Genomic DNA, 25,949 nt, shown 5'->3' on the forward strand with positions numbered 1-25,949 from the left:
GCCTCTACATTAGTGATTACCCTCGCTCCTATAGAAGAGTCAAGGGACTAATTAAACTAATGGTCTGTTTGCTAAATTTCTCCCTCAAGTGAAGCTGTGCTCTATTGTAATCCACTGCCTCTATCCGTCCCTAAACTTGGGCATAAATGAATGCTGCTGAACTATTTACAACTTTTATTTGCAGTATTGTTGTAGCTAGGGATACCAGATAGCAACTGTTAAAAAATGGGACGGGGGTGGGGAGTAATAGGTGCCTATATAAGAAAAAGTCCCCAAAAATGGGACTGTCCCTTTAAAAACAGGACATCTGTCACCCTAGTTGTAGCTGTGTTGGTCCCAGGAGATGAGAGAGACAAGGTAGGGTTAAGTGAGGTAAAGTTGATCCAGTAAAAGTTATGACCTCACCTACTTTATCTCTTTATTTACAACTTTGTCAGATACATGATTGTGGGCTTGGTCCACCAGCACCTGTAAGAATCCAGGCACAGGCTGGGTCAGCGTCCCTGCTGCGGTGTGAGCAGCATGAACTCTGAGATGCCTAGGCCCAGTTACCTCTCACCTCCAGGGAAGGGACTGGCCACCCATGCCCTGGCCCAGCAGCTTTGAGTGGCGTGCTATGCTGGAAACTGGCCTGAGCTTCACCAGCTTGCTCCAGCTAGCTCCTCCCAGACTGAGGCAAAAACCAAAACCCACTCCCTGCCCCTCACTGTAGCCAGTGGCTCTGGGGTCTGTGACAATCAAGGTCCAGACATTCAATGGGAGAACAGGGTGACTGAACCCCAAAGAAAAAGCAATTGAATCAACTCCTTATATACCACGTTACTGTGTAAAAAACATGTTGAGTGAGGTCTTTTATGAAAGCTTGTAATGTTCTAAACTTGATGGTCATTATCAGATATGGATACAGACTTCAGTTATGAGTTTATGTATTTGTGCTGCAACATTCAGCTCCATCTCACCACAGGTGGTCAGCAAGGCAGGGACAGTCTGCCTCCCTACCCACATGAGCCTCGCTCCAATCACCTAGCATTGTACAACCCAGAAAAAAGATGAGGAGACCCATTAAAATTCATGGGAAAACATGGAACCAACTTGATATTGAAAAGAAAACCGCCAGTCTTGCAAAACCAAACAAGGAGGGAAATTCCCCTACCATGAATCACCATAGGTTGGCAAAAAGGAAAACTCCCCTGCAATTTGCAATCCCTGTTAAAAGAAAAGGGGATTGAAGTAATGAGGGCCAGCATCTAGGCGGTCTGCTGTGTGTGCAACCCTGGAGCCCGGGGATAGGCCAGAGGCTATGCCAGCCAGGAACTCAGCAATAGCTGTATTAGGTTAGAAAAGGGATTTTTAACTTCCTAAGTGTAAAACCTGAGGTTGCATCTTTATGTTTTGTGTCTGTGTAACTTGCACCCGTTTGCTTCTCTTCACTAGTTCACCTTTGAACACGAGACTTTGCTATTAACCTTGTGCTTACTCTCCCTCCCCCAGCTCCGGGGTGCAACCTGCCTGGAGCGTGCCCCGAAGAGAACTGATGGGAGGGGGCGGGCGGGTTTGCTGCTTGGGGCGAGAGGCACCAGACGGGAGGGTGCCAGGTAGCGAAGAACTCAGGGAAGTGAACTGGGGACCGGAGGGGGCTGCCAGGATGCCCCCGCGAGGAGCAGCCGGGGCCGGGAGAGCCAAGGCACGAACTCAGCCTGGCATCTGCCGGGCCCTGCCCCACGCAAGACGGTCCTGACAGCGCCCGTCTCCGGGGCAGCTCGCGGGGGAGCAGGGGGCGGGGCTCAGCCGAGGCCCCGCCCCGGCCCGCGCGCGGCTCCCCGGGGTCTCCCGCCGCGCCCTCGCTAGCCGGTCTGTCCCTTCCCCCACCCGCCCCTTGTCCATCTGTCCGCCCCGCCCGCCCGGGCTCGTCTCTTCAGCTCGCCCCCGCCCCGCCCCCTGCGTAACCGTTCTCCTGTCCCCGCCCCCCCCTTAAAACGTATTTTGTGTCGGCAGCGCGCCGCCCTCTTCCCTTTAACCCCGCCCCTCCCCCCGGAAGCGGTAATGCTCCGCCAGCCACACGGGAAGTGGGGGAGCTCGAGACTCTCCTCACTCTGGAGCAGGGCCGCGGGGGCAGCGCGTGCGGCGGGGGGAGGGGGATCCCAGCACGGAGCGGCCCATCCCGGCCCCCGGCGCGGGGCAGGGGGAGGAAGGCGGCGGCGGCAGCAGCGCTGGTTCCATGGCGCGGAGCCGGAGCCGGGGCTGAGGACCCCGCCCGCCCATGGACCCCGCCGCGGCGGCGGCCGCCGAGGAGGAGGAGAAGCCGCAGCCGCAGCAGCCCCCGGTGATCTACACCATGGAGAACAAGCCCATCGTGACCTGTGAGTGACCCGGGCGCCGCCTGCCGCGGCTCGGGCCGGGGGCTCCCGGGTCCAGCGGGTTTCGTGGAGGGCGGGTGGTGGCGAGTCCGCCCGGCGGAGGTGACCGGGCCCGGCCTGCCGGACTGGCCCCGCGGGCAGCCCCGAGGCTAGTGGGGGTCAGGGCGGGGAGCCCGGGCGCTCTGGGAAGGGGCACGTCCGGGGACATTTCAAATCTCCCAGTTTCTAATCTCTCAGGAGAGAGAAAGTGGCGGCTCTAGGAAGCCGGGGCGCCGCTCCGTACGCTGGTTCCTTTTCTTTTCTTCCCTAGTTTTTTGGAGCGCCAGTGAGGATGATGATTAATAGCCAGTGTGATTTTTCAGGCTTATGACACTGCACTGTTGTTGGGTTTACAGCCCGTGCAGGGGCACCTACGTTTCGCTAACACTAAACGTTTATGTGGATTTTAAAAAAAAGTAGTAAACGTTTATTGATGTTTAGGTTTTGTAAAAAGCTTGGCTTTGATGTTACTCTGGATAGTCTTATCTACAGAAATAGTAGTTAATTCTAACAGATTTTAGAAGAGATGTTCATGCTTCATATTGTAAACCAATCAGTGTTGGAGATTAGGATTAGAGCTAATGTTTGGCGCAAGTTTCCTTCCCTATGGCTGCCTACTACACAATTTTTTTTTAACTGTCTGGTGCTGGCTACTGTCAGAGACAGAATACAGGACTAGATGGGTTTTGGGGATGAGCCATTATGACTATTTCTGTGTTTTTACAGAACCAAAAGTTCTCATTAAAAACAAAAATTTCCTTTAAGAGTATGGGAACATGTCTTCACAACTGACATAGTGGAACATGCGAGAGAGTTTTCAAACTTTGCTATGTTTTAACTCTTGGCACCAGAATTTGAGATTCATTTGTAGGCATATCAGTTGCTAGCAACAAGGAATTCATTCAGGTATGGCCCAATCCTAGCAAATGTTTTCATCCTTCAAATTGCAGCAGTCAATTCCATTCAGGTATGATTGTGGGAAGAGGGAAAGGCATAAGAATGCTACTCTGTCCCATCTGTCACTTAAAATATTGGTGCTTATCTGCAAGTCCTACTCAATCCATCTGTCCAGTTTTATGGGGTATCTACTGGCAGTTGTACAGTTCTTATAAGAATTATTTTTGGAATACATGTTAACACTTCAAAAAAAAAAAAACCACCTGATCAAATGTATAGTTATGCTGTGATGAACTGCTTTTGGAAGAAGCTGAGGGAGAGGCAGGACAGAAGTTAATTTTAGAGGGCATTGGTGATTGGGCAGCAAACCTGAGGCTTGGAGAAGGATAAAGTCTAGGGAGGGATGGGATCAGATCAAACACAATTAGCAGATTAGAGTTTAGTTGAATAACAGTGTAACAGTTTAATACTGTAGTGCTGTCTCAGAATACATAATCATATCAGCTTCATACTGGTATGGACTGACTTGGTACACGCCAAAAGCAGCAGTTAACTTGGAATTATATCAGGAAAAAATCTTCAGTATTTTATCTATGTATTTATAGACTTACAGGCACTTCCAGTTATAACAGTGAGTGGTGGTCCCTGTAAAAACATCAGAGGCTCTTAATTGTTGTATGAAAAGTCCAGAGAAACAGTTAAACTTAATTGAAATTAGCAACTTCTTCCCCCGTTTAACAAAATGGAACTGTTAACTGCTTGTTCATAGTGTCTGTTGGGCCAGAGTTATCGAGAAATAGCCTATTCAGGAAGTTCTGTCAGTTGAGCACACTGAATAGTTTAGTGCTATGTGCTGTGCTCACTTCCAAGCTATCTATAAAATAAACCCAAACCCATTGGGTATACAGTGCATCTTCTTACTTTAACAATGTTACATTTTTGTGTCTGAGTTCTGTAAAATCTGTCTGGTTTTCTAGACTGATTTGGTACATGGAAAAGACTCCTAACTATAAACTTAGTAGGATTTACTTATGCAGTCTGGAATGATGTTTTCACATCTTGCAAAGTACTTAAAAATATGTGGTCTTTTTTAATACGAGTACCTGTGCCTGTTTGTTTCTTCATTGATACTGCTTGTAAGCTAAATTTAATGATATGTAGAACCTTCCTTCTATTTCCACCTACTCCAAGAACCTTTCAAATTAGTTTCACTCCAAACTTGCATTAAGAAAAATACACATGAATGAAACTTTAAAAATGTCGTCATGCTTTCCTTATTACAGTATTACATTAATATTATAGGGCTAAGGAGGAGGGCATTCATAGACTCACTATTTTTAACTGTTACCCACCCTTGCCAAATGTGACTTCAGACTGAAATATTTTGTGCTTCATATCAAGGTCTGTTATTAATCTGTCAATTCTGATGAAACTCAATCGAGTTGTTTTTGAACTGAAAAATACAACAAAAATTCTTTGAGTAACTGCACTCATACACCTTAAAACTTTTCAAAATGCCACACTTAGAATTCCATTCTCATTTAGCACCAGTCACTTTGGAATTAAAAATACATTTGTGTTTTTACAAACTGTAAGTGAATTTAGTGCTTGTGAAAAGTGTTGGGAGGACAGCCCCAAAGACTGAAATCACCTATACACAACATAGATGTGGTAGACCCAGCTTGTGGGAGATGAGGTATGCATTGTGGATGTGCATAGCTGAGGATTTTTCAGGGCTCTGTGGAAGTACTTCTACAGATCTATATGTGAATCTAGATATGAGCTATAAGACTACTAGGGCTCTTCTTATTTGGTTTTTATTTTGTTTAATTTTCCCCAGGAATTTATCAGTGTTTATTACCACAACAACAAAAACAGGTGAAAATCAGTGCAAAAAAATTAATAATTTTTGTGGGTAAATCTCAGGGTTTATTTTGGTGGACAGAAAGGTGTGTGTGTGTGTGTGTGTGGGGAGTATTCAGTAGATTAGTGCTTTGAATTCCGTTCATCAATGTGGTTTGCTGCAGAAACTAAAACCAAACTCAAAACACGCTTCTCTGAGTTTAAGAAAACAATACATCTCTAATCCCCAAATAAAATTTTCGTTTGAATAAACAGTTTTCTATTGTAGACTTAAAACTATTAGCCTATGAATATTTACATATAATTGGGCCACACCATTTGCAGTGCATACACTCAACTTCATCCTTTTCTCCTGTTTGTTTTTTAAAAACTTTTGAATACTTCCTTGTGTTCTGAAAGGTACTCTGATACAGATTTTCATTTTCTTCCCATTTTAGTGTGTCAGATCTTTAAACTGTTACCTGCTAACAGCTTGAAATGTGTGTGTGAGATTCATCAGTATGTTCAGATGCTCACGCACTTCAGAGCTTGTGTGCCTCTTTATTGTGTGCATCTTCTAGATTAATACATAGTATACACGTATTAATGTATTATCAAAATACATACATCTCATGCAATGTATTGTATATCCTAATAAAACAAGTTATTTATATATTTGAATGATTGATACAAAAGTAGGGTGGAAATCAGAAAAAAAAAATGTACTTTATGTAAAACCTGGGAATTTTTTTGGTAAAAATCGGTTTAAACTGAAAACAAAGGGGCTTAAAGACTACATACCTAAATCTGGCGAGTTCATAGTAGCCATGACAGTAAAGCTTGAATGGTTTGTTACCTCATCAGAATTCTGAGTTGTTTTCTATACCTTGCCAATTTCCTGCGATCTTTTCTGTACTTGATATCACCTGAGAGAAAATGCTTTAAATCTTACACAGTACAAAATATTCATGTGGCTAGTACAGAAAATAATTTAACATAAGTACTTTATTGGTAGCCGGGTTATGATGTTAGAAGTAATTCAACACATAATAATACCGCTTACTTTGTATACTGCTGTTCTTTTTTAAAATAATGTGAATATTCTCTTGTATTTAAAAAGGTTTTGTGATGTACAATCTTCAGGTACCTATGACTAGGAGTAATATTTGCCTACAGTTGTCAGTAGGCTCTTTATGTCTGATTAAATGTATAAAAATTTGATGTTGAGGAAGTGAGATACAAAGAAATAATGCCAATCAGTTTCTGATTATATGAATTAAGGATGAACATTGAATAAACTGTTTTTTTATACTCTAAAAATATCTTTTCTGTTACAACCACGATTGGATCCTTCTTCACTGTTCAGCGTCTAGTAAACGCTTATATTGTGAAATAGTCCTCCTTTTAGAAATATTTCTGTGAATCTAAGAAACTTGTACAGCTGTTCTAAATAATAATAATAAAAAAAAGTTGGAGGGACCCAGCCCTTTCTGAGCTGAAACTCATTTTGAACACAATCCTTTTCAACAAGCTGTATTTTAAAATAAAAAATAGTTGCTGCCATAGGAAATCATAGGAAGCCTGGAAATTGCTTTGGAAAAAGTGCTACTTTTTTCTAAAGCAAAATGTAACCTCATGCCTGTGAGTAGTTCTGCTCTGTCAAAATAATTCATGGCAAGATCAAGAATTCCAGCTTTATCTGTGTTTGCTGCTTTATAGTGGGATTATTATGTTTAAATACAGTATAAAAAAGTAGTAATCTAGTTTGATACAACCCATCTTGTGAAGTCCTATCAGTGATTGTCATAAGTGTACCTTGGAAAGTAGTTTTTACTTAACATGGAAATATACCTGGCTTAAAATCTTTTTTACTCGCCAGTGGTGACTAGTCCTCAAATGGTCAATATCTTTTCAGAATTCAAGCTTGGATTTCTGAAATGGAAGCTTCTACACCTTTTGGTGGTAGCAGAGTGAAACTGATAGACAAGTCAGTTTAATGATCGCTATTCAGAACCCTGTAAGTAGTTTCTGTTCTATTTAGGTGCTTATACTATACAAATTGTCTAGGTGTCTGAACACCTTCTATTTCATATCTGTAAAATTATTCACCCCCCAACAGAAATGTGACTGTTAAGGAGGGGTCGAAAGGTAACATCTTTTTCAAAGCATCACTGCAAAGCAGTTTAGGACAGGAACTCAAGACTGCTTTGTGAAATTGAAATTGCAAGAGGAATTTAGGTAAGAGAATGCAGTTGGCCATTTTTGGCAGTTGGCATATAGGCTGGCAAAATATAAATATTTTTAAACTTGACAGACTAATATAGTTCTTATTCACTTATATCCCCAGGAAAAAAATCCTTAAGGTTGAGAATACATATAATTTAGGACCAACAGTAATTTAAGCAATAAAAATCCCAACATTAATGTGGTAGTTACTTGAAAAACAAAAAAAAATTAGAAACCTAGGATGTACAAAGTGAAGAAATTATCATTGCCATGGAGGTCTGGCTATTTCTCCTGAAATAGCCATTGGGGTTGTGTATAATGGTATGAGTAGCTATTTCATCACGGCCAGTTTCTGCTGGGTTGCAAACCAGGGGGTTAAGCCGGAATCCAACACACTTTGTGCATGGCTGTGTTGGACTATGGGTACATTGCCAGCATAGCCCTGATTTCTAGTTTCTTTTTCTGATTCATGTTTATTCTGGAAGCATAGGAAGATAATTACTGAACAGGAATATACTTTAGCTTTCCATTGTAGTATCTTCACGCAACAGCTGGAGTCTGGAAGATGACTAGTCAGATTAAGTGGTTCAAGTAAGTTTCAAGCTTTTGGAGCCAATGCTGCTGCAGAAGTATTACTGTGCTGCAAATTTATTAATTAACGAATGTTCTTTAATGTGAACGGGCAGTATTTGAAAGTTAGGTAACTGAAGGGGAAAACTGACAAGTCTTGAACTCGGGTCTTTGTTTCCCTTTGAATTAACTGATCTCACTAACACCTTAAAACAGTACAGACTGCATTCCTTGGTATCTTAAGTTACTTTTTGAAAGATTTGAAATGTGAGGTTTGAAATTTCACATTTGTTCTAAAATGCTTAATACCATCATCCATACACTTTGAAGAATAAACAAATTCTACAGGATTTTAGATGCTCTGAATAGTAATTCCCAGGATATTCATGTACTAGCATGTCAGAATGTTCTTACAAATATATATAGACCAGTGTTCTGATATTATAGCCTGGTTTCCTTTAACTGACTTGCTATTAAATTGTTGTTACTATCCATATTCTCCATTTTTAATCATAGAATGATACCATTTGGCAGGGATCTGTCAGTGAGTCTTCTCTAGTCCGTCTCCTGCAGATTGACTACATTTTCGCTGAACTATCCCTAATAAAGCAATACCTCAGATGCTTGTGTTTTTGCAATCTCCTCAGCAGCTGCTTCTTTTGTAGTTGTTCTTGTAGTTATGCAAGTTTTTAATTTTCCCTACTGTAGCTTAAGCCCATTATTTTGTTATATTCTCACTAAATGAGTATTGGTCCCAAAGAAGTAGAGAATTGCACGTAACACTTTCTCAGCAGAAGAAAAAGAAAAAGCTAAATAGGGTTTCATCATTTGCATTTTATCCCTGTCATTGCTGCTGCAGAAACACTGTAATGCAGGGCTAGCAGCAAAACTGCTACTGGTGCAGTTCTGGGGATGAAAGCTGTATATGCAGAAGCTAGGGGAGAAGTCAACAGTACAAGTTAAGAGAAACAAGGGGAGGGATGATCCAGGGAAGAGATGCACACAAATGGAGAAAGAGGAGACAGGAAAAAAATAGGAAGAGAACTGTTGCAGTTTGGGAGGAATAATGGTCTTGTAGATAAGATCCTGGACTTGGGCTGGAGAGTTCTTGTTCATAACCAACTCCTGTATCACAACCTTTGTGACCTTGGACAAGTCACTTGGACAGTTATGCTATATCTCAGTTCCTTTTGTGTAAAACAGGACTAAATACTTTATCTCACAGAGAGGTTGAGGATAAATTCATTAATGTTTCTAAAGTGCTCAGATAGTAAGTGCCCATTTTTGGCCCAAGAGGTTCTAGAAGTGCTATGCAGAGTGCCTTTCATTGTTCTTCTAAGCAACTGTCTCCTTGAAGGAGAAGCATTTGTGGTCTGTAGAGGGAGTTGAGTCTAGCTTGTTGTTGCCAGAGAAATGTATGCTGTCATTGCAGAGCCTTTCAGGGAGAGAAGTTTTAAAGAGGTCACTGAGGGATGGGAGGAGATAATCCTTATCTCAGCCCCCTCCTTCCCCCCCCCAAAAAACCCAACAAGAAGGAAGTGAAGAAAGAAAGAATAGAAAGATCTACAGAAACAAGTGCAATGTGCAACCCAAATCAGAAAAATGTGTGGGAGTGAATAGTCTTTTTAATTTTTTTGTTAGTGGTGTTTTTTGGTAGTTAAAGTGATTCATATTACCTAGGGTTGTGCTACAGGTATCTTTAAGCTGTGAATGTGTCTCTTGCCCCCAAACATAATTAAATCTCTGTAGCCCATTATTACTATCCAGCCAACACTTTGCCATTCTATACTTAGTTGAGAGAGAATTCTCCCCCTGCCCCCTTCCAGATGAGGGCTGGTTTACATTAGCCAAATTTAAGGGATACAACAACAAAGGATTCCTCCTTCTAGTAGTGCATCTTCATAATTTTTATGTCTACAGGGAAATCCAAGGTTTACCTCAGCCAATTCCAAAAGAACAAATATTTTCTCTTCCCAGGAAACAGCCTGGCTTCAAACCTGTGGAAGGTTCCAAAATTGTTTATTTCCCATTTATGCACACCCTTTCACCTCCCTCCCACATCCTTTCCTATACTATGGGTTGGAGGTACTTTCCTTCTCCACAGCTGATTTGTGCCCTCTGAGTATTCTTATAGTGAAGGCAGATGGCTGTATCCCATCCAATGAAAAGGGAATTTACTGTTTGCCTGCCAGTTGAAGGATGGGGCCTATACATCCTGTCTCTGTTTGGTATCTTTCTGAAGACAGAAATTACCTGCAATTCTGCTGCTTTGAAGTTATCGTCACACAGGATTTCCGTCACTTTGGGATTCTCCTTCACTTTTATATTTCAAGAGTTGGTTTATTGACATCCTTGAAACATGTTCCTTTTTGTGAGACTGTTTGTATTTGTGTGCAACTGAAGTTTGTGTGGGAGCTCCTCTTGTGACTTTTAAGAACTCACTCTAAGTAGGTTCTAGAGGGGGCTTGAGGTAGTGGCATTTGAATGGAGCATGAGGGTATAAGCGCATGATCCAACTACTGATGCCTGACAGCCAAAAATCACAGAGCTAGAGGGGACTTCCAGCATAGCTTGTGCTAGAAAGTTGAGACCCAAGAGTGGGAATCTTGTCTGACATAGCCTTCAAAGGAGCAGAATTAGTTACGGGATATTTCCTTCTGCTGTTCTGGACTTGCACTTCTAGATTTGTTTGTCTAAATAATCTCATGAGTCTTCTCGCTTTAGCAGCGGAAAGCACACTAACTACTTAATTGATAAGTGTCTGGCCTTTGTCCTATCCTGAGTATCATCTTTTAATATTACACTCTGTTATAAATAGTCTAGGTACTTGTCTTGTTTACCTACAACATCTCTGACCCTGTATGCCAGTATTCTGTAGGTGATGTTTGCATAGAATAACCTTAAGTGCTACTAATAAGTTAAGCGAAATTTGCTGATTTTCTGTATCCCCCACTAGACAATCTCAGAAATGTTTATACTCCTTTTGGTGATTGTAGTATTTGGTAATTGCATTTGTTCCATTTTTGAGACCGTTGATATCACCAGGAAAAAAGATGCTTTTCCCCCCTATTCATCCTCCGACTCCTTCTGCCCAGATCATAAAACCCACTGACAATTTCTGGTATTTGCTTAAAAAAATTATGATAAGTAGCACTATTGTTCACATTATTTATCTTTGTAAATTTGATTTTTAGGGCCTTGGTTTCTTTCCAGACAAGGAAAGGACCAAAGTCCTTCAGTTTCATTAGATATTCTCTAGAACACATGTGTCAAACTCAAGGCCCGCGGGCCACATCCGGCCCGCCATACAATTATATCCGGCCCGCGAAATCGTTTTATATATCTGTTTTTAATGGCCCTGTGATATGACGCCCCAATAACACACACTACAAATCCCATGATGCAGTGCAATTGCCGCCAACGGCAAGCCGCGGTTCAAGTTCGCGGTCTGTTGATGTATACAACGCTAATATCAAATCAAAGCTAGACCCCAACAATGGCCAAGAGAAAAATTGATTCTGAAAACCGAGGCTTTCAAAGCCGGTGGGAGAATGAGTATATGTTTACTGAAATTGCAGGTAAACCAGTGTGTCTCCTTTGCGGGAGTAATATCGCTGTAATGAAGGAGTATAACCTAAGACGGCACTACGAGACGAAACATGAGAACAAATTCAAAAACCTGAGCGCAGGACAGAAGCTACAAAAGGTAGAGGAGTTGAAGAAGAATTTGACATCCCAGCAGACGTTTTTCACCAAAGCAAAATCACAAAGTGAAGCTGCTGTGAAAGCAAGTTTCATTGTGGCCGAAGAGATCGCCAAATCAGGACGGCCGTTTACCGAGGGGGAATTCGTAAAGAATTGTGTGATGAAAGTGTGCGACGTCCTTTGTCCAGATAAAACGCGAGCGTTTGCAAATGTAAGCCTCAGCAGAAACACTGTTGCTAATCGGGTTTGTGAGATGGCGACTGATTTGAAAACACAGTTGATTGAAAGAGCAAAAGATTTTGTTGCATACTCCCTTGCCGTGGATGAAACTACTGACGCGACTGACACTGCACAGCTGGCGATATTTATCCGTGGTGTGGATTCCAATTTGTGCGTAACAGAGGAAATACTGGACATTAAATCGATACACGGGACAACGAAAGTAGAAGACATCTTTGGAAATGTATTTCAAAGTGTAACCGACATGAAACTGCCGTGGGAAAAACTCGTTGGACTTACAACAGATGGCGCACCTGCTATGTGTGGTGAAAAAAATGGACTGGTGGGAAGGATGTGCTCAAAGATGCGGGAGGAGAACTGTGCCGGTGAGTTGACAGTGTATCACTGCATCATACACCAGGAATCGCTGAGTGCTAAAGTCCTAAAAATGGATCATGTGATGAACACTGTAACACAAACCGTCAACTTTATCAGAGCCCACGGTTTAAATCACCGCCAATTCCAGTCTTTTCTGCGGGAAATAGATAGCGAGTTTGGCGATATGCCATATCATACGGAGGTCCGGTGGCTAAGTCGGGGAAAAGTTCTCAAAAGACACTTTGAGCTGCGAGAGGAAATCTGCCAGTTCATGGACAGTAAGGGGAAAGACTGCACAGTTCTGCGGGATGAAAAGTGGAAATGTGAGTTGGCGTTCCTGGCTGACATAACGTCGCATCTTAGCGCTTTAAACCTTCAACTCCAGGGACGGGAGCACATAATAACCGATATGCATGATGCAGTGAAGGCATTTCAAGTGAAGCTGCGCTTATGGGAGACACAAATGCACCAATGCAACTTGTCTCACTTTCCCTGTTGCCAAGTAATACGGAACCAAGAAAGTGCCACAGTTTTCCCAAATGCCACCTTTGCTGAAAAACTCAGCGCGCTGCGCACTGAGTTCGCACGGCGCTTCAGTGACTTTGAGGCACAGAAAAGTAACTTCGAGCTGCTTCGCAACCCATTTGCAGTCGATGTGGAAACCGCACCTGTAGAAATGCAGATGTTGCTGATAGAACTGCAATGTAACGGGACACTGAAGGCAAAGTACGACACTGCGGGGCCAGCACAGTTCACTCGCTTCATTCCTGAAGCGATGCCGCAGCTCCGCCAACATGCGGCTCGAATCCTGTCCATGTTTGGCAGCACATATCTGTGCGAGCAGCTGTTCTCTGTGATGAAAATTAACAAAACGTCACACAGGAGTCGCCTCACTGATGAACACCTGCAATCGATCCTGAGAATCTTCACAACACAGAACCTAACCCCAAACATAAACGAACTTGTTGCAAAGAAAAGACTCCAAGTATCAGGCTCTGACTAAATAGGACAAGAAAATGGAATGTTATGATTTGTTATGATTATACTTTTGCTTTAAATTCAATTTTTTATTTATATTTTCAGATTTTTTAATATTCCAGCATGTACAGATTTTGAATGTATTGTATTGACAGGATATTTTTTTATGAAGAGCAAAATATTTTAAGTTGAAATGTATTTATTTTGGAATGATATCCTGTATTTTGGTTCATATTAATGGTTAAAAAACATAAATATTTAGTCTGTTAAATAAATGGTTATACTGTTCGGCCCGCGAGTTTTGAGTTTTGGCCCCCTGTGCAATTGAGTTTGACACCCCTGCTCTAGAATTATAGATTTCATGATTTGTTTCAATAGTACCTAAATCTAAAGGCCTTTCATATTTATTACAGTAACTTGAAATGGTGCCATCTGATTTAAGCTATTTAAATACTATATTTAAACTGAGTATACCACTAAATACTGTACTTTTTTTTACCAACGTTAATATTCATAAGAATGAACTCTTCTGAGGAGATTAGGTAGCTTGAGGGCTTGGTTGTGGGACATAGAATGTATTGTATATTTTGGCCTGCGGTTAAAATCTTGCCTACATTGGTAGGTCACCAAACAGCCATAAAATAGGAATGGTTTTGAATTGCATACCAGTGCACATTGGATTGAATCCGAGACTAGCAGATTAAAGGCACTGTGGACTAACACCTTGCCTGAATGTTAAACACCAGTGCAAGGTGAGTGTACGATGCTATAAATCTGTAGCAGCACTAAGAGTTGAACACTAGTCTTCTGAATCTCCGTGTACAGTGCCTTAACCACAAACCATTTCCCTCCCAAATATGTAGAAAGTTAGGTACCCAGAATTATAAGCTACTGTGACATTACCCAGGGTACAATTTAGACTGTTGAACAGCGGTCCCCCCCCCCCCCCCCCCTCAATTCTCCAATCTGGGGTGCGTTTTACCCTGTTTTGCTGTGAGAGCAACCACTCCTGGTCTGCGCTCTCACAGCCTCCAGCATGTAAATTACTTTCACCTAGGGTGTCCAGCTAACAAGTGTGAAATATTGGGACATGGTGTGGAGGGTAATAGACACGTATATAAGGCACAGCCTGGAATATTGGGACTGTCCCTATAAAATCAGGGCATCTGGTCACCCTACTCCCACCTATACTGTATGAGTGCTATTGCCAGCCACTCTTGAAGTACACTGCAGAGCATCACCAGCCAACTTCCAGTCCCAGACTTTCCTCCAGAAAAGTACATCTTATACTGCCCAGCCCTCTCCTGGACAATAAATGGTCATATAAAGTTCATTAATAGAAAATGATATGCATAAATCCTGTTATCTCAAATGGAGTTTCTCAAACACTTCAGTCCAATAAAACAAGTTTATTAATGACAAAGATTTTAAGCAATTCCAAGTAATGAGGCATAAAAGTAATTAGTTACAAGAAAAAAGGTAAAATGCAGCTAATATGTAACTTAAGCTAAATGAATTCAACAAAAAGGTCTCTCACCACATGCTTCAGCAGTCATACTGGCCGGATTCCTTTCGGACAGGACACCTCCAGTTCAGTGTTAGTTCCCTTGTCCTTCAGGTGTTGTTGATGCCACCTATGGAGACAGGAACCCCCAGCTGTTCTTTTGCCAAGATATAAATTTCTCGCTCACACCTTTTCCTGCCAAATAATAGCCACTTGACCAGCTGATAGTCCATTTGATATTGTTGACACCTGGCTGAGGCATTGGTTTACCTTTTGTTTCTGAGGAACTAGTTCGTGGTTGTTCTTGTAAACTTGGAACATGTCTCAGAAGTATTATATAGTAGAATCTTAACTTTATATACAATGTTGCCACACCATTTTACCAGGACAATAATGATCAGCAAATTGTGAGTTTTCAAATGATATCTCATAAGGCATAGTTTGTACAAAATTTTGTAGCCTTATAAGAGGGGTAGACATAAGGGTACAGACTGCCACAGCTACTCTTGAAAAAATTGTGCCTGGTTCCCTTTCCAGTAAAATGGACATAATGCCTGTATTACAGAGTTAATTGGTTTAGGGCCTAATTCAGCACCCATCGAAGTCCAATGAAAGACTCTTATAGATCACCAGTGCTAGATCCAGACCCTCTCTTTGCAAAGTGCTTTGAGACCCTCTGAAGAAAGACAGTGTGCAAATGCCAGATATATTTCACATTGTTGTATGGCCCTTCTTGCATCTTCCAAACTCCTGATGAAATTGATGGGTCAACAGTGAGTAATTGAAGGAAAAAATAAAAGTACTTACTGTAAGTTCCAGACATAAACCATTTGCAGATAGAAGGTGGTTTATGACTCTGCGATTTTGCTGCTCTACTCTAGATGCCTTCCTGCATGCTCCCGTAAGGAACAATATATGTGCTGTTATTCCCTTGTAAATATCTTTGCCTCATCTCTTAAAGTGATGGAAACATTTTTACTAATCAGAAGTATGCGTCTCCGTTTGAGTTAAGATGAACCAGACTTTTTAAACTTGGTGTGGTAGCTTTAGTTATATTTAGGGCCCTACCAAATTCATGGTCCATTTTGGTCCATTTCAGTCATAGGATTAAAAAAATTGTAAAGTTCAGGTATTTAAATCTGAAATTTCAGTTTTGAATCTCTGGGGGTCCCAACCTGAAAGGGGGCAGTAGAGGGATCCCAAGGCTATTGTTGGGGGGTTGCAGTATTGCCCCCCCTTACTTCTGAGCTGCTGCTGATGGCAGTGCTACCTTCAGAGCTAGGCTCCTGGCCAGCAGTGTTGGAGCTATCTGCAGCTGGAGGAGGTTCCTGGAGGTGGGTCTGACCCGGCCCCAGTGGCCCCTGCAGGGGAAGAGGAAGTCCAGTCACTTCCCATCCCAGCCGGGATTAGCATTTGGAGACCAGCACACAGTAAGAACCCCCAGCCCTGCTTCTCTCCTACACTAGACAGATTTCACGGGGGAGATCAGATTTCACAATCCGTGATTCATTTTTCATTACCGTGAATTTGGTAGGGCCCTAGTTATATTCTAGGGTTTTCAGCATTAAAAGTCTGAAATATTGTAAATATATAACAAAAATAAAATTACTTTAAGAGGTGGAGGAATATGTATAGAGCCAACAAAACTGACTCTCTGATCCATCTAGCATTGCTTTTTTTAGTCTGCATGAATGGGATGCATACATTACTACATCTAACTCAATACCTCTGGTTCTTTGCTCACGGGGTGCTATTTAATCTGGTATAACTGTAGGTCATGTGAAATGCTACATACTTATAATTAAAAATCCTGGGACTTTTGCTATTTGGAAAAGTATTGGTGCAACAAGGTTGTTCATTTAAGGTTAGGTTGTTTTCCAAATAGCTTCTTTTATCACTTAAAATAATAGTCTCTGTGTACAGTATATAGTAGAGTGCTTTATCAGTTTGCAGCGATAGATCTCCTATTTAGTCTTCCTGAGATGTGGAAGTTATGATCAGTCTGTTAATGTTATTACTTTTTTGACTAGGGATCATCTAAGCTTTCATCTCTCCAGCTCTTTTCACCCTGCCCTTACCCTGAGGGATTCTGTTATAGTGTTGATCCTTTTGGCTCAAGAGTCTAAATGCTGAAGTCTTCGGGAGTATCTACTAGCAGGGTCTCTGGGGAGCAATGTGAATTGTTCCATTTCATTACATTCACTCTCCAACAATAAATGTTGGGATTTTTTCTTTTTAGCCTTTGATAGCCCTTGGATCAGAACTGTCATTTCCCATCTATGTGCCACCGAGCCGTTACTAGACCATTAAGGTGTAGTTCATTTTGTACAAACTGCTGTGACTTGAAAATCAGTAGCTGTCCTCTGTGGCTTGGCTTCTCCAGCTACTATAACTTGCTGTTAACACAAAATCAGCGATAATGGGGATTAAATTTGTTTCAATGTTAAATTTACAGTAAATTTCACAAAGTGTAACCTTAAATCAGTTGTAAGGTCTGGTGTAAAGCTGCTGGATTGCAATGCAGGAAGAGTACTATGGTGAAGACTGAGTAGCAGAATTTCTGTGGTACAGTACAGGCATCTGGAGATCATTGACTGTACAGTTCTATTTCAGACTATCTTGAGAAACCAGAGTGGATGAAAATGGATGATTTAAAAAAATATTTAAATTGGATTATTTTTATTTTATTTAATGTGTTTTCTTTTTAAAAATAAACGGTTTAAAATTAAATCTAATTTTTGTATTAAATTTATGAAGCCCTACACATTATCTCTTAAAACATTTAAAAATAAATATGCTGAATCCATGAGCCTCTATCAAAAGTTAAAGGCTGCTTTTCTATCTAAAGAAAGAATGAGGGGAAAAATGATTTCACTTTTGAGGTCAAAGTTTTATATACATGACACTAATAAGTGGTACTGTGTAAGGGCTTGTTTTGTTTAATAACTTTATATGCTGTTTTGTGTTTGTTTAAATACCAGTTACCATCCTAATATCACTTGACACAATAATCTAATAATAATAGATTATTCTAGAAAAAAGAACAGGAGGACTTGTGGCACCTTAGAGACTAACAAATTTATTAGAGCATAAGCTAATAAATTTGTTAGTCTCTAAGGTGCCACAAGTCCTCCTGTTCTTCTTTTTGCGGATACAGACTAACACGGCTGCTACTCTGAAACAGATTATTCTAGCATACTGCAAGTGTACAGTTAATTAGAATCTGAAAATATTAAGCTATATGATTGCTTAAATAAATATATATAGTTTTAGTCTACCCACCTAGGTAGCACAAATGTTCCAAATCTAGTATAAAGGCTCTATTTAGTTGTAAACCACAGATTTTAATGGTTCTATTAACCAGTGCAAATGCACCTTTCTCTAGAAAGTAACTGAAGTACAAATAGAAAAGTTGATTAAAATGAATTTAAATAGCCTTGATTTAAATCAATTCACCCTGTAAGAAACTGTACTAAGTGAATAATATATATTAACTGTGTCACAAGAAATGAATATTTTGCTGACAACACTGTTGTGCTCCTATGGCACCATATTAAAATCTTTTCTCCAGTTTGCTATGTAATGGGTCAGAATGATTTCATTTTAACAGGCTTCATGGGGTTTCAAGAATCATGTTGTAGGGAAGGTTCCCTATATAAATGCTCAGTTATGTTCATGTTGATGTCTATACTGAATTTAATGTGTTTTAAACATATAGTTATAAGGAACTGTTAATTAAGGTAATGTGGCTAATGGACCCAGTGATTCAAAATGGAGTCTGGACAATTAACAACTGTGACTCCATATCTGTCGCCCTTCTTCTTGTCACTTGTGGCGGAAAGAGCAACAGCCACTAGGGGTCCAGTTCAGACCAGTTCAAACCTGGAATGTTTGCGCCATAGAATATATAAAAGGACTGCGCACCCTAACCAACAGCCTGTTCATCTGAGAGGCACCCGGTATCAGTCTTGTTTGCATGGGCTTCAAGGGTCGCCTCTATGGATCAAGATCTACCCCATCGATCTGGATGACATCTTACACCTAAATCAACGTCATCTAACACCTGAGACAACCTACCTGATCCTGGTTCCAGCGTTGCTGTTTCCTGGTTCCTGTATGTGGATGGTCCAGTGTTCCTCCTGCCATAACCAGGCTGCGTGGTCAGTTGTAGGTCCAGGATCCAACGAACCTGAGCTGCAAGGACAGATATCACCATCAGCTACCTAATTCAGACCAAGGTTATCCATTGTGACACAGCATAGTTTTGGGATGTTTTTGTTTAGGATTTATTCTGTTGGAATTTATTGCTTAAGGGATTGTGAAGACCAGGCTTCACGCCTATCTTTCTGGGGCAACCAAAACTGTAGTTTATTGCTTCCTTTATAAATCTTCTTTGTGTTTTCAAAGAATATCCCTCTAGTCATTAAATGGGATGTATTCTTTCCAGCAATGGTCTGTATGTTGGTGTCTATATTGTCTCCTTCATGAATGAGATTTCCACCCTCCTGAAGTGGTACAATTCCATTTGGAATGAACGTGCCTCCTTGGAATCTTTCTGCTTCAATTTTTGCAGCCCAATTGATGAACCCTCAGCTCACCATAATTGATGCAGAGTTCATGGGATAGTTGTGCTGCAAGACTTACGTGCGGTAGTGTGATAATTTTGGAACTCTGCAATTGAGAGGTGCCTTCTTTGAATGTCGTCTAAAGGATGATGCTCATTGCTGGCTGAATATATGCCTCTTTATCAACCAAAGGACAAACTCCTGCACCAGTTGGGGCACAAAAGTAGCTGATCTCTTAACTACAATCACATGGCTTTGGATTACATTATGAGGCTTTCATTTTGGCTATTTCAGACTGAGTGACTAAAGAGACATAATACAAACCACTTGAACAGCTTTCAAATGAACATCAGGCTCACTCATCAGAAGAACACCCAAAAAATATTTGAATGACTTAAGTTCCTGCTTCAGATTACTAGTAGCTTGGATAGCATCAGCTACTGTTGCACTGCATAGAACAATGGTAGACTTGCCTTATCCATGCTGCGCATAGAATTAAATTGCAGAACCATACTGTTTTTAATTTTGCCTGTGACTTTCTACTGGAATAGCTTGCAGTTTCTCCATCTGAGGGAAGTAGGGCATTATATCTTTGTAACAGCCTGGATGTGGGAGAGGAGCCTTGTACATATAATCATTCTCTTCAATCAACTGATAAAATGTGGTGTGACAAGGTGATTGTGGTGTTGCAGCATAACTAGATGATTTTGCTTTGATTCATTTTACTCCATTAGGAAGAAAGACATGTTGAGGGATAAACTGCATCCTTAGCAATCAGGTCAAGCAAAAAAACAGTGCAACAGGTCTGATTGCTGGAAGATGTACTCGCTCTGGTGGTTACAGAAGCAGGTGAACATGATCTGTGAACAGATTGAGAGTCTGTTTTCTTTCCTGGGTTCAATACAGACTCTGACTTGTGCCAAAGTCGACTTGCTTGTGTATTTCTGTGAGCAATCCCTGTGATAGCATATTGGTGGCCCATCATCTAAAACTATAAAACTCATCCAGTAGCCACCAATTCATCTCTTCTGGCTTCTGCTGCCAGCATCACAGAATTCTGTCCAGCACTGGTAGTTTTTGACAGTTTTATGCATTCTTTTGATTTTATTGACAAAGCACATTTTTCAAAGTTTGTGGAGAGTTTCTTTTTGATGTAAGATTTAAGGGGCTTGTATCCTCTGTCTTCATATACTGTAACTTCCCTGTAGAAGTAAAATTCCCAAAATGTATTGTTAGCATTAGCATCACCACTACCAGTTTTTCACAAATATACAGACTCATGCTAAATTAGATATATATTAGTAATTGCCTCTTTTTTGTTTAATGAGCACTTACTTTGATTGAAGCCCAATATGAAGCTGTATATTGTCATCTTTAACACGAATACTGTGCATAAGTGTCACTGAATTAAGCTAGTTTCTAGGATATTTCAAAGGCTGGTACTGCATGCATAGGCGGTTACAAATTAAAACCTTCTAGCAGGCAGACTTTGCTGTAAGTACAATAGCTTACAAATGGAGAAGCATTACATTAAGAATTCACATACATTTATATCAACCCACTATGCAGTACAAACTGGGCATGCAATCTGCTGCTACTGGTGTACAACCTTCAGTATAAAACTTATCTGGTCAGAAAATTTAAATTGAAAATACAGAAAACTATTATAATTTGTGAGATACTTTGACAATTAAGAATATGCAATGTGAAAACATTTCATGTTTGTATATTGCAAAAGTTACTTGCCGTTTTTGCCACATGCTAAAAAAAAATTTCCCCGTGCAAAACCAATAAGTCTTTTTTAATATATTATTTGGTAGCTTTAACCAATAAGCACCACATTAAGATATTGAGATTAACTTAAACAGTAAAAATTGTAGTCATAATCATGTTGCTGTGTTTTTGGAACTGCCAGAAGTGAGGTGTTCTCATTTTAGGTACCATTGTTTTACCTCACCTACAGGCTTGTGCACCACTTGACAGCTCCGCATCATACCTCCATCTACATGTACAGAAAATAAGCTTTCAAATTATATATGGTCATGTGTATAGGGTGGGAACACTACACTCCAAAAATGGAGAATTGCTGCACGCCTAATTGTAGACAATCTCTAACTTGCACAATGAGTGATCTTTAAAAATGAAGCCTGGAAAGAGATTTTAAATTCTAAGTTGGGCAATTACTTATGGCTTTTGCTGTGTGAGAGATTGCATATGGGGGAACCGAAAACTAATTTTTCATTTATTCTGAGATGATATGGGAATTCATTTTTGATGAATAGAAGATAATAGTCCATTGTGAATACTCTAATTATTCATGAACAGTGTTACACAAAGAGCCAATGTCAATTGTGTCCACCCTAATTCATTCTGTATTACTATCTTGTGTTTGCAGTATGTTTTATACATATTATGCAAAATGTTTACAGGAAAGTGTGATGCAGTTGCATATATTATGCTAAACTACTTATTACACTTTGAGCAGGGTGATTTCTAGCAACATTATCCTCTTTGCCATATTGTTAAAATGTTAAATCTTCAGAAACTTCATTCAGTTCTATTTTTGTCACTGAGGCATAAATCTTATAAGAAGATACTGATATCTGTAAAATTTCACGAAGTTTTCATGTACCTGTGCTTGTCTGTATTGCACAGTCATTACCTTAGCTTTAAAATTTTTGAAAAGTATTTTCTATTTCTAATAATCTAATGCAATCACTGAAAGCTGAATATTAGGGGGAAGGGAAATACTGTTAAAAAATACACTGAAACCTAATAATAAACAAATTAACAATCCCATAATTTTCTTTAAATTCTGAAATTACAATTCTAGAAGTGGCAATATCTTTTAACCTCAAATGTTGCTGTTCTGCAGCATGTTAATCTTCCCTCCCTAGCAAAGTTAACTGCAACGTCATAAACAGCTGTGAGATGAGTACAGAGCAGTATGATTATGGGATAACGTAATTCAGTGGTTCTCAAACTTCTGTACTGCTGACCCCTTTCAAATAGCAAGCCTCTGAGTGTGACCCCTCCCCTTATAAAATAAAAACACTTCTTTATATATTTAACACCATTATAAATGCTGGATGCAAAGCGGGGTTTTGGACGGAGGCTGACAGCTTGAGACTCCCCATGTAATAATCTCGCGACCCCCTGAGGGGTCCTGACCCCCAGTTTGAGAACCCCTGATGTAATTCATGTTCAGATTCCCATGCAAGCACTTAATACTGACTTGTGCATGCATACAGTACTCTTCCTTTACTGTGATATTGCTGTCAAGTGCTAGAAATACAGAAGTTTTGTGGTTCTGGTCACATTTTTCTCTTGTATGCATATTCATTGTCTGTACATTAGGTTTCCTGCCTTTTCCTTGCTTAGAGTTTGATGCAAGGTTCCTCATGTGATCACCCAAGCTGAAAGCCAGTTCCACTTACTGGCACGCCAAAGGTACAATAGCCACATTGGGGGACCATGCTTATGTCTCTCTGGAAGGAAGAAGTGTGTGTGGGAGGAGGACAGGAGGCCGTTCTTTGAGGCTCTCTGTGGGCCTTTCTTTCCAGCCAGAATTGTTCACCTTTCTTTCCTTCCTGTTCCAGCTAACAGGAGTTTTGATAGGCTAAGGGTCTTTTGCCAGTGTTTTAGAGCAGTTGCGCTCAGTCTTTCCAGACTACTTGTACCCCTTTCAGGAGTCTGATTTATCTAGCGTACTTCCCAAGTTTCATGTCAGTTAAAACCTGCTTGCTTACAAAATCAGACCTAAAAATACAGACATGTCACCGTGCACTATTGAAAAATTGCTTATTTTCTCATTTTAACCATATAATTATAAAATAAATTTGAATATAAATATTGTGCTTACATTTCAGTATATAGTATATAGCACGATATAAACAATTCATTGTCTATGAAATTTTAGTTTGTACTAACTTCACTGGTGTTTTTTATGTAGCATGTTGTAAAACTAGGCAAATATCTAGATGAGTTGATGTACCCCCCTGAAAGACCTCTGCATACCCCTAGGAGTATGTGTACTCTTGGTTGAGAACCACTTAGAGGAACAGGGGAATTCCTGTTGCCAATTCCTCAGCACAGTTAGCAGTTGAAGTGAGGCTCACTGCTTTAGTCCCTATTCCTGATCTGAATAGTGTGCTTGCATCCTCTCCCATGCTTTCCAGTAGCACTGGGAATCGCTGTCTAATGAGACTTGTGGCTGATTTAAAGCAGGGTCTTGTTTTAGCCAGTTTTTTGAGTTTTCTTTTTCTCCATTTTTCCCCCCTCCTCCTTTGAGGAGGAGAACTTCAAGTCTTCCAGAATGCATATGTGATGCTTTAGAACAGTGGTCTCCAAACTTTACAGGTTTGCACCCCCCGCCTCCCACTCCAGTGGAGAGCTAGGAGCGGAGCTGGCCGAGTCCTAGGGTTTGCCCGGTTTTCAACTGGGAAGTCAGGTCGAAAAGGGGACCTGACAGTGCCCAGTCAGATGTACTGACCGGACACCAAAAGTCCAGTTACCGCACGGCACGGGGAGGTGCCTGGTCATTAACCCATGTTAGCCCCTGCTCAGCCTAAGCTGCCCAGCGGGGGGGCGGGAGGGGGAAGAAGATGTTAGAGCAAGTGATGATGGGGAGATGTGGGGGAGAGGAGCATGTGATAGGGGAGGCAGAGCGGGCTGGGACCTTGGGGGAAGTGGTGGGTCAGGGCCTCAGTGGTCCAGTTACCAGCAGTTAGAAAGGTGGCAACCCTACCCCCCCCGCACTCCCCAAACATTCCTCCATGCCCCTTAGGGGCGCATACCCCATAGTTTGAGGACCTCTGCTTTAACAGCTGGAGGCCACCAGAAACCTTGCATGGAGAGTTGTTTAAAACTTTTCCAAAGACCTGTTGGCCATTGTCATCAGCTGTGAAAATCACACATGTTGCGCTCAGCTGAAAAGCTTGCTGCTCTTGCCAGAAAAACCTATCTGAGGAAAAAGTGAGATCCTTGTTGCTTGATATAAAAAAAAAAAAATTTCCTCCTTACACAACCTGTTTTTGAATGTCTCACTCAGTTTGATGGGGAGCTATGGCCTAAATGAAATATGAAGGGATCCGAAATTACCTTCCTTATTGTTCAATATCTATTCCCTCCAAATACAAGGTATTACTGTTGTCAATACCTTTTTAGTTTCTTGCAAAGATTGTTGGAAGGAAAACCTGCTTTGCTCTTTCAGTACATATCACTTGCAAGGCCACACAGTGGAAGGTTTTCTGATGACTTGAAATCATTCTGACAAGTTTTCAGCCTGTGGTTCATAGACTCAAAGACTTCAATTTTAGAAGGGACCATCATGATCTAGTCTGACGTCTGCATATTGCAGGTCATGGAACCTCACCCACCCACTCCTGTAATAGACCCCTAACCTCTGAGTTACTGAAGTCCTCAAATCATGGTTAAAATACTTAGTTACAGAGAACCGACCATTTACACTAGTTTAAACCTGCAAGTGACCCTGTGCCCCATGCTGCAGAGTTAGGTGAAAACCCCCCAGGGTCTCTGCCAATCTGACCCAGGGAAAAATTCCTTCCTGACCTCAAATATGGTGATCAGTTAGACTCTGAGCATGTGGGCAAGATCCACCAGCCAGACACCTGGGAAAGAATTCAGTAGTAATTCAGAGCCCTCCCCATCTAGTGTCCCATCACCAGCCTTTGGAGGTATTTGCTGCTAGCAGTCGCATATCAGCTGCATGCCGTCGTAGGCAGTCTCATAATACCATCCCCGTCATAAACTTTTCAAGCTCAGTTTTGAAGCCAGTTAGGTTTTTGTCCCCACTGCTCCCCTTGGAAGGCTGTTCCAGAACATCACTCCTTTGATGGTTAGAAATCTTCATCCAATTTCAAGCCTAAATTTGTTGATGGCCAGTTTATATCCATTTGCGTCAACATTGCTGCTTAACTTAGATAACTCCTCCCCCTCCCTGGTATTTATCCCTCTTATGTATTTATAAAGAGAAATCATATCTCCCCATAGCCTTCTTTAGCTTAGGCTAAACAAGCCAAGCTATTTGAGTCTCCTCTCGTAAGGTAGGCTTTCCATTCCTCGGATCATCCTAGTAGCCCTTGTCTGCACCTGTTCCTGTTTGAATACATCTTTATTAAATATGGGAGACCAGAATTGTACACCATATTCCAGATGAGGTCTCACCAGTGCATAATGGTACTAACTTCCCTATATCTATTGGAAATAGCTTGCCTGATGCATCCTAGGTCTGCATTAGTCTTTTTCACATCTGCATCACATTGATGACTCAGTCATCCTGTGGTCAACCAATAAACCCAGGTCTTTCTCCTCCTCTCTCACTTACAACTGATACGTCCCCAGCTTACAGGAAAAATTCTTGTTAGTCCCTAGATGCATGACCTTGTATTTTGCGCTATTAAATTTCATCCCATTTCTATTACTCCAGTTTACAATGTTGTCCCAGATCATCTTGTAAGATATTCCGGACTTCCTCTGTATTGGCAATACCTCCCAACTTTGTGTCATCGGCAAATTTTATTAATACACTTAGACTGCCTAAGATTTCCAAAGGGGTCCACACCTCAATTTGAAATTTTTAGGGGTCTGCAAATGAAGAGGTTGAAAATCACTGTTTTGTGATGCTGCCAACAGGGAGCTCAGAAGCAG

General features: G+C 41.0%; 1 protein-coding gene across 2 annotated transcripts in view; it reads left to right on the top strand.

The window, feature by feature from the left end:
* The first annotated feature begins 2,108 nt into the window (after positions 1–2,108).
* TRAPPC10 (trafficking protein particle complex subunit 10) overlaps positions 2,109–25,949 on the top strand; it is a 92,030-nt gene continuing 68,189 nt past the window's right edge. Inside the window, exon 1 of one of the 2 annotated variants that reach the window (XM_065578336.1) lies at positions 2,109–2,360. In XM_065578336.1, the coding sequence (XP_065434408.1) occupies positions 2,261–2,360 (100 nt within the window). In that variant the 5' untranslated portion in view covers positions 2,109–2,260. The remainder of the gene's footprint in view (positions 2,361–25,949) is intronic. The other variant, XM_008176459.4, reaches the window with a different exon arrangement.

Source organism: Chrysemys picta, chromosome 1, assembly GCF_011386835.1.
Source record: "Chrysemys picta bellii isolate R12L10 chromosome 1, ASM1138683v2, whole genome shotgun sequence".
NCBI lineage: Eukaryota > Metazoa > Chordata > Testudines > Emydidae > Chrysemys > Chrysemys picta.